The following is a 9,841-nucleotide window of genomic DNA, read 5'->3' on the forward strand; positions in this document are numbered from 1 at the left end:
GTCCGGCTCACTTTTATTTATATTTAGTGTCTACTAACCCGTTATAATTGTTGATATACCGTAAACCGACTGCAAGAACTTAACCACTTAGTATAATAAATAAATACCTTTTGCTAATAATATGGAATATGGTTCACAGATGAGTTTATAATAAATTCTACGCATGAATCGTTGATAAAAATAAACCATTCATTACCTTCAGACTACTTGAAATGCAACGCAATAGATAATGTATAAATTATGCAAAATGCTAAATGACGTCAATTATATATAAAATATGCATTGGACATTTAACATATAAAATACATATTAACATACAATGTATAAATCTATGGATATAATCTTAAACATAGTCGACGCCTTAATGCAGACAAGGAGTCCACGCACCAAAAAGTATTTAAATATAACGCTTAGTTATCAAGTTTGGAAAGTCAACTGTCAAATTTGGTAGTCTCTTACAACTCTTGTCATGTCAAAACACGTACACTTATGAACGTCAAAAAAGAAATATATATTAAATGCTTCTAATTTTACAATTACTGCCAGTTCTCAAATCAAGGGCGTAGAACGGAAGAGAAGAACTGGCAATAAACTCTCCGCCATTCTTTTCGCGAATCATGGCGATTCTCTTATTTCTCACAGATAATTTCATACACTTCATACAACCAAACTATTAATTTAATTAAAAGTTTAATGTGAATTGAACATGTTTAACTATTTTATATTTTAGCTTCAAAATAAGCGAAATATATGATTCGGATAGGCAAACCTTACCCATCTCTGATAGATGAAAATTGTTTCACCGTGAATATTGTTGATAGCCCAACGCGGAATAGCGGAACCTACTTGTTGATAGCGCAACCAAAATAGTTATAGATAAAAAGTATATACTCTTCAATGTATATACCATAAAGACGTATTTTACCAGAGGAATAGGATCTCTAATATATACCATCATACTGTGTTGTCTACTCGTTAGTACAGTGGTCTTCTGTTTCCATACAAATTACTTTAGGGACCTCCATCAATTAAATCACCACGTCACATACATTAAGCATACGTCATATACACTATATGTTAAGTTTAGGCTCTACCAAAAAGCTTTGAAATATATTCTTAAGTTTAGTTAATGTTATAAAAAATATATACAATGTTTATTATGGAATATAAGATACAGGTATTACTTATTCCACATCTTTAAATTTGTATCGGTAGACATCCCTGGTCATCGGCAAAGAAGACAGAGGGTGTAGGCCGAGAGAAAAATCCGGCGAAAAAAAAAGAGAAAAGAGAAATAAATAAAAAAACTCAGGCCCCTGTTCTGATGACGGACTAGGATCATAATTGCCTAATTTTAGTCTGTGATACTAACAGAAAATTAAAAAGTTTTTAAAGCCGCACCCGATTTTTAATGGGTATTTAAGTCATTACTTTAAGTAATAAAACATATTAGTAATTAATATAAAATTCACTTAATTTAATTTTTGTCTCTAAGGGCTTATTATATGAAGGTCAATTATACAATTAAGAATGATTCTAGAAAATAATGTAATAAACACTCACATAATATTAAATTTAATTTTATTAAAACCCTTGTAATATAGTCTAGTCGACAAGTTGAAAATGGAACAAAATAGAGATACTACTCCTAAAATTATGTGCGATAGCTCATTGGATCCGGAATGACGTCTAGAAAAATGTGCTAAAAGCGTGTATTAGCACATAAAAAATTGCAAAAGTTATAGACCATTAAAGATGAAAAAATAATGGCATTTAGTTTTTTGCCAATATTTAATAAACTATTAATATTTAAGAAATTTCAAATAAAGGTTCTGAAAGAGGAGGAAATTTCTAATAAAAAACTCCTGACTCCCAGAACTCTATCTCCATTATTTATAATGTTAATTTAACGCTAAAAATAGGTCTGCGGGTGACATTTTTAGGATTCGCGCGTGGCGTCAAAAGCGACTACGGCACATTAGTTAATTTATTTAAGGTATTGAATATTTTTTTTTAAATTTGAAAAATTTATGGTGTGTTCTGAACACTATAATTAATTTATTCCCGTTGAAAATTTTACTTAAAGTTAATTTTTCAACAAGTTAAATAATTGTTAACTAACGAAATTTTCTCGAACGACCGTCTTAATTGTAAGTGAAAAAAAATGTTTAAATAATGGTCGTAAAAATATTTCGCTTCGTAGAGCCTTTCTTACATACATACTTAACAAGATCGTACCATAAAAGTTAAAAAAATATTTATACTTTGTTTATAACAATTTTTTTACTTAAACAAAAACTTAAAAATCCATGTAATGATGTTAAAAAAAAATTTTTTTTTCTCAATCATCATATAATCGTTTTTTTATTAATACAAGATATTTATTAATTTGCAAAAAAAAAAATTCCCGCCATTTGTTGATGAATTTTTTTTAAACAAATTGATTAAATCAATATTTTTTTTTAAAAATTTAACACAACTTTATTACATTAAAAATTTTATGATTTTTAAAAAAAAAAATTTTCCTTCATAACAATTTTTAATTGTTGATAATCGTTTTTTTTAATTTTCTATTGTTTAAATAATTAGTTAAGAAATTTTTTTTTTCCTAAAAATCATAATTGACAATCTTCTATAAAGTAACAGAAAAAAAATTTTTTTTAATCAACAATTCTATTGTTTTTTGTAAATTTTTTGATTATCATGAATATTACTTTTATTTAAAATTAAAAAAAAAATTTTCTATACTTTGTTATATATGGTTGTTTTTGTTAATTTTAGAAGTTTTTGAAAAAAAATAAACAAAAGTTAAATATTTGTTTATAACAAATTGGTAAGTTAATAAACAATAGAATTAATAAATATCTTGTATTAATAAAAAAACGATTATATGATGATTGAGAAAAAAAAAATTTTTTTTAACATCATTACATGGATTTTTAAGTTTTTGTTTAAGTAAAAAAATTGTTATAAACAAAGTATAAATATTTTTTTAACTTTTATGGTACGATCTTGTTAAGTATGTATGTAAGAAAGGCTCTACGAAGCGAAATATTTTTACGACCATTATTTAAACATTTTTTTTCACTTACAATTAAGACGGTCGTTCGAGAAAATTTCGTTAGTTAACAATTATTTAACTTGTTGAAAAATTAACTTTAAGTAAAATTTTCAACGGGAATAAATTAATTATAGTGTTCAGAACACACCATAATTTTTTCAAATTTAAAAAAATATATTCAATACCTTAAATAAATTAATTAATGTGCCGTAGTCGCTTTTGACGCCACGCGCGAATCCTAAAAATGTCAACCGCAGACCTATTTTCAGCGTTAAATTAACATTATAAATAATGGAGATAGAGTTCTGGGAGTCAGGAATTTTTTATTAGAAATTTCCTCCTCTTTCAGAATCTTTATTTGAAATTTCTTAAATATTAATAGTTTATTAAATATTGGCAAAAAACTAAATGCCATTATTTTTTCATCTTTAATGGTCTATAACTTTTGCAATTTTTTATGTGCTAATACACGCTTTTAGCACATTTTTCTAGACGTCATTCCGGATCCAATGAGCTATCGCACATAATTTTAGGAGTAGTATCTCTATTTTGTTCCATTTTCAACTTGTCGACTAAACTAATAGTGTACGTGCGTCATCCCCAAAACTGTACACCGTCATAAGGGAGGCGCTGGACAGAAACCGGTGGAAACAGATAGTCCTTGCTGCTTGTACCACGCTCAGAAATGTGCTGCCAGTTGGGTATTTGAAAAAAAAAAATTTTAATTTTTTAAATGTATATTAAAACTTTATTATTTATAATATTGATATTTAATGCAAAAAACTTCAAAAAGTTTTTTTTTTAAATTAATTATAAACAATTATAAACTGATGAAATTTAAATAAAAGTCACGTGAGTATAAACGCGCCATGAATGGTCACCATAGTTGTGACGTCATAATGTTATAGCTATCTAATAACAGTACAACGTTTACGGCTATTACACGTGACAAGACAATAATATTGAAAATTTATTGTTATAATACGAAGAGAGAGTACCAAATATCATAAACATAAAGTTCCTTTCAGAAAGCTTCAACTGATCTTCAATATCCCAACTGTTTGAAAACACACACAAAGTATTATACAAAACACCTCAATCATGTGAATCTTTAAATATAAAATTCGTGATTGGAGACACATACAATTTAAGATTCCGTCAAATTGAGAACCCCTGTATCCACCTCTACTACTAGATGTATCATTGTGATGTAAGCTATCAATACCAGCTTAATTTGTAAATGCATATATGCGTCTAAATACAATCCAGTTCATACAATTGGTATTGTATGCATGAAGGCTGTACTTGCCATATATGGAAATTGGTGTGGGCATAATTGTAATAAGAATTATTCGTATTGATCTAGATTGCGTAGTATCGTTATAAGATAAAATTATAGTTATGGAGAAATGAAATAGAAAAAATAATCTAGTAGATTTTGAAGGGTCGTAGATTCGATCTCCTCAAGAAAAATTCTGAATGAATTCTATACCACCTCGAGCTATTCATAAAATATAAATAGACAAAGGAAAATTCGATTTATTATTTATGTTTAAAGTTATAAATTTAAACTGTTCCCTAAGTTGGGATTACCAAATGGAAATCGTTTTGATTGAAAATTTTGGAAAACATATACTGTTAAAAAAATTTGCAAACGTACTTGGAAACCTAGAGCGTGCTTTAGCGTGCGTCTCTCATCCCTGAGGTCGTAGGTCCTATCCCTGGCTGTGCACCAATAGACTTTCTTTATATGTGATTGTGCGCATTTAACATTCGCTCGAACGGTGAAGGAAAACATCTTGAGAAAACCGGCTTGCCTTAGACTCAAAAAGGCGTGTCAGGCACAGGAGGCTGATCAGCTACTTGCCTATTGATAGACAAATGATCATAGAAACAGATACACAAATCTGAGGACGGACCTAAGAAGGTTGTAGCGCTACTGATTTATTTATTTTATTTTTTGCTCATAAAGTTTCAAGCCTCGTCTTCATAACGTTGTCTAATTTTATTAGTTCAGCGATCCTTCAAACATCTATCTAACGTATTTAAAAGAATTTTATTTATTTATATTTTGCATTATTTTTGATAAATGTAGAACAATTTGGCAACTAAACAATACAATTTCCATTTATACGTAAGCATTGAATACACAAACACTCGATTAACGCGACATCATTATCTCTTATCACTGATAAGACGGTGACGTCACGCTGTGTCACTGATTACTGGCTGGTTGATGTAACAGATTACTAAGCTTTTGCTCTAATCGAAGATAGTTTAACATCAATATTTGTGTTCATGTTTATCATTTTGTCAAATTGTGTTTACGATGTGATAATACATAAGTACATTAGTTAAAACAGTGCAATTAGACTTAGTTTTTGTGAGTGAGTGAGTGAGTATTATTTTTACAAGTGTATAAACATATTTTCCCAAATCAATGAGTGGGTTAACAAAATCACAAGCTCTACAAATATAACAACATCCTAGCATATTTTCAGTCATATAAAGTCAGAATAATTAGTAAACTTTTATGAATATTCTCTTTGAATAACGCAGAACTCATGTTTAAATCATGGAGTATTTCAATTTGTTTATCCGTTTCGTTTATATATACGAATATCGGTTGAAAATGCTTTGATATTGATATTACTATCCTTTGAAATCTGAACTATTATAATTCTGAAATCTATAAAGCTTTCTAATATTAGTTTCAATTGTGGTATCGTTATATTGCGCAACTCTTAATAACAATAATAAAACCACTTTAATTCCATACTGTTATTGTTATTTCCGTTTCTTTGAGTTCTGTATTATGGACCCTTTTTGGGTAAAGGCCTCGTCTTGAAATTCCATATGGATCTATTGTTAGCTTCCTCCATCCAATTCTCCAGAGGAACCTTCACTAAGTCATCAGCTCATCGCTTTGGTGGTCTCCCCATGTTTCGTTTTCCTGGAGGTCCCCTCCAGCGGGTGGCTTCGGCGGTCCACCTTTTATCTGTGCACCTTGCAATATGGCCCGCCCATTTCCATTTCAGCTGTAAGGCGTGGGTTAGCGCGTCGGTGTTCTTCGTTTTCACCCTGGTCACTTCGAACTTTGTGGATCTTTTTTATTTTTAGGACGCACAACTCTTGGCCCTAATTAATTTTAAACTCTTAGGGAGTATTTAAGGCTTTACAAATGCAAAATACGGGAGTCATTGTTTACCTAAGTCAAGTCAAATTATTTATTTCAATTAGGCCTATTTAAAAAGCTAATTTTGAAAGTCAAAAGTACGGGTTAAAATATTAAAAACAATTACTCTTATTGAAGAATGGACAAGAAACTCCATACTTACTCTTTTAATAGTTTTAAAACTGTCATCCTGTGGTCGTTGGAGCCCCACAAAGGTCAACCTTATCTGGAGCATGCTAATCAACTGCCTTTACACAAAAATCAATTTGAAATCAGATACAGAAATCTGTTTCCTATTCACCACTGGATTATTTTTAGAAGATTACATTTCGGTGTAAGCAGCTTTGAAAGTGACTTAATTATTTGGACGTCAGAATTGAAAGACGGCAAGCATCTCAACATCATGTATAATTGTAGTTGGTGCCGTGCATGTAATTAGAATAAAATTACGCTAACTACATAGAGTGTCATGTTGTAATACCAGTTTAAGATATTCTTGAATTAAGGTATAAATTATTAGTTTTTACGTGCAGATATTTTTTTTATTCAGAACTGCCTTGCGATTCTGTAACTCACTTTTCAAACTGTGGTCGTGCTCAAATCAGTCTTGAAGCAGTCATTTTACGATTTGGCATTCTGATATGACAATAAACTACAAGCTCCTTCCGCTTGTCAAGACGTTATGTGAACTTGCTTAACAGAATTCCATAAGATTCCAAAAATGACGTGAGTGACGAAGGGAGCGTTGTTAGTGTGAGGTGAACTCACGGATTGACAGAATCGCACGGCTGAACGGACGCCACAATCCTGGTTAAGTGAGATGTGGCCTATCGGAAGGCCTGTCCAGGAGCAGCCTATTTAACCACTGCTTAAATTAACCCATATAAAACTGTCTGTATGTTATGATGGAAGGACACTAAGGCAATTCGAATTTATTTATTTTTTTGTTATAGAACATGGGGCAAACGGGCAGGAGGCTCACCTGATGTTAAGTGATACCGCCGCCCATAGACACTCTCAATGCCAGAGGGCTCGCGAGTGAGTTGCCGGCCTTTTAAGAATTGGTACGCTCTTTTCTTAAAGGACCCTAAGCCGAATTGGTTCGGAAATACTTCAGTGGCCAGCTGCTTCCACAAAGTGGTGGTGCGTGGCAAAAACTGTCTTGAAAAACGCTCAGTTGTGGAACGGCGGACGTCGAGGTGATACGGGTGGAATTTCGTATTCTGCTTTGACATCCGATGATGAAACTCAGCTGCAGGTATTAATCCGAACAACTCCTCTGAACACTCTCCATGGTAAATGCGGTAAAAGATGCAGAGTGACCCCACATCTCTACGCAACGCCAAAGGATCAAGCCGCCGATCAATATGGATTGGGTTTAAAAATGGGTTGATACTAGGTACTAATAATAATCTCTTGTAAATAACTAAAAAGGTGAAATCCAATACAAAATATCAAGTCGATTTCAAATTGTTTCCGATCGCTTTAAAACGTATTTTAATAAGCAACCATCCATACCTATAACGTACGAGTATCCATCCAGGGTTAAGACGCATTTCCTCAGGGCCCCAGACACTGAGCGGTGCCTCTGAGCCCTGGGTGCCCCAAGAGCTCTCCCTCCACCTGGATCACTATGACACTTGTGTACCAACTCTTTGTCATTAACGCTACTGTTTCCGTCGACAGATCCCTGCCTGCCATCAAGCAAGGCTCGCCGCATTGTCATATCACTCGTTATCTCCTGTCACATGTAAATTCACTTCACTTAACACTTTCTGTAACAGATAATTTCACTTTCCGTCAATGTATAACACGTTTGTCACATTCACACGTGTATTCGCTTAGCACGGTGCTGTAATGGTTTTAAAAAATATTGTAATATAATACAATTAGAAATTGACGATTAAAATTGTGCCAAGAGTATTTAGCATACAAATTACATAATTAAATGGTGACATGACGAGTTTATATAATTAACTGCTTAATTACTGACTGGAAGTACTAAAAAATTATAATTATTATTATTGTGTTTTTTATATATTTTTAGTTTAGCGCAGGATCGACACGTGATGTACGGCAACACGTGTTATTATTATTAAAATAATTAATTTGAAGATTTTAATATTATTGTCTTTAATCATAATCAGTTAGCTGAATTTATTTCTAAAAGCTTCTAATTTATGATACTAAAAGCATCAAACCGTCTGCTAATAACGGAATAATAAAACGAGGAAATTTTCATTGTAACTGGAACTAAAGCTTAAAGAATTGGTACTTTTCTTTTATGCGAGTCGACATAAAAATGAAAATTAAATGCAAAGTTGCATGCTATCAAGTGGGCGGAAAATATAAAACCATTATTTATCTTTATCGCTTGTACTATTAACATTGATAGTGATCATTTGTTTTAACGAAAACACCATGCGCAATAAAGTTTTATAAATTATCTTAAAAACTGAAATTTAGAAGCTACGAAAAAGCTTATTTTGCCCGCTTTAATTAGATTCCCTTGTCCGCTGACGAAAGGAAATTTCGTATCAATTTTCCTTCGCGCCAGAAAGAAATATTTGCCGTCCTAAGTAAACATAGTGTTACAATTTCGACACTTGACAATCGCGTACAGAGTCAAATATATTTTACGGAAATTGTTTTTCCGCCATGGTAACTAGGAACATATTGCGTCACGGGGTGGGGGAGGTCATTAGTAAACATCGTGATGCCATTCCGATCCGCGAACAACAGGTGTTACCGTGTGACAAATAACTCATTTAGCGCAAATCAAAAGGCGAATTTTTTGAAAATGGAATATTACTTTAGAGGAATTTTCCCTGGTTTTTAAATTACGAAACGCGCGTTCAAGGCGGCATGATAGCGACACGACCGTTTCGCGTGGATGCCTGCGCGCGACTGTTCTGCCTTAACAGTCCACATGTCCTACAGGTAGTTTGTGATTAGATAGACAGTTTTGAATATTACCTTTTGATTAAGCTCCAGTTTATAAATTATAACGGTTAGATTGCTATTTAGAGCGGATGGCAGTTTGTCTGTTTTAAATGTATTTTTTAATGTTACTTACGGGTTATTATAATAAGAGCAAGTTATGTAACCTAACATTAGTTAAGTTTAGTAAAAATTAAAAATTCATTCAGACACACAACATGTTAATGTGTTAGTTTTAGTAGTAATCAATGAGCTCTTTAGTCTATTAAAAATTAAAATTCTCGTGGCACGGTGTTTGTAATTAAACTCCTCCGAAATGCCTCGACCGATTTTCGTGAAATTTTGTGTGCATATCGGTTAGGTCTGCGACTCGGACAACATCTATTCTTCATCCCCCTTAATGTTAAGTGTGGTCCGGTCCACCCCTAAACTTTTCTTTTATTTTTTAGACAACATTTTTTGTTGTAATTTTATGATTCAGCATACAAAAATACATACAACCCTTAATTTTCAGCCCTACTTTATTCACGCAAAAATTTGGTTGTGACAAAATTCATCTATACCTAGTCTCCACAATAGGTAGGCCTCTGTATTGTGGGTAAGATTAGGAGTATGATTACAATTATTCCGTGATAAATGGTTGATGTTTAAACATTTTTTTCAAA

General features: G+C 32.1%; 1 protein-coding gene across 1 annotated transcript in view; it reads right to left on the reverse strand.

Moving 5' to 3' along the window:
• The window catches only part of LOC125056254 (calcium/calmodulin-dependent 3',5'-cyclic nucleotide phosphodiesterase 1), a 150,441-nt gene extending 141,302 nt beyond the window's left edge, over positions 1 to 9,139 (reverse strand). The window contains exons 1-2 of the mRNA XM_047659284.1: positions 9,049 to 9,139; positions 7,755 to 8,088 (exon numbers count right to left, since the gene is read on the reverse strand). Coding sequence (XP_047515240.1) covers positions 7,755 to 7,962 — 208 coding nt within the window. The 5' untranslated portion in view covers positions 7,963 to 8,088; positions 9,049 to 9,139. The remainder of the gene's footprint in view (positions 1 to 7,754; positions 8,089 to 9,048) is intronic.
• Between the last annotated feature and the right edge of the window lie 702 nt (positions 9,140 to 9,841).

This window comes from Pieris napi, chromosome 14 (genome assembly GCF_905475465.1).
Source record: "Pieris napi chromosome 14, ilPieNapi1.2, whole genome shotgun sequence".
NCBI classification, from domain to species: Eukaryota; Metazoa; Arthropoda; class Insecta; order Lepidoptera; family Pieridae; genus Pieris; species Pieris napi.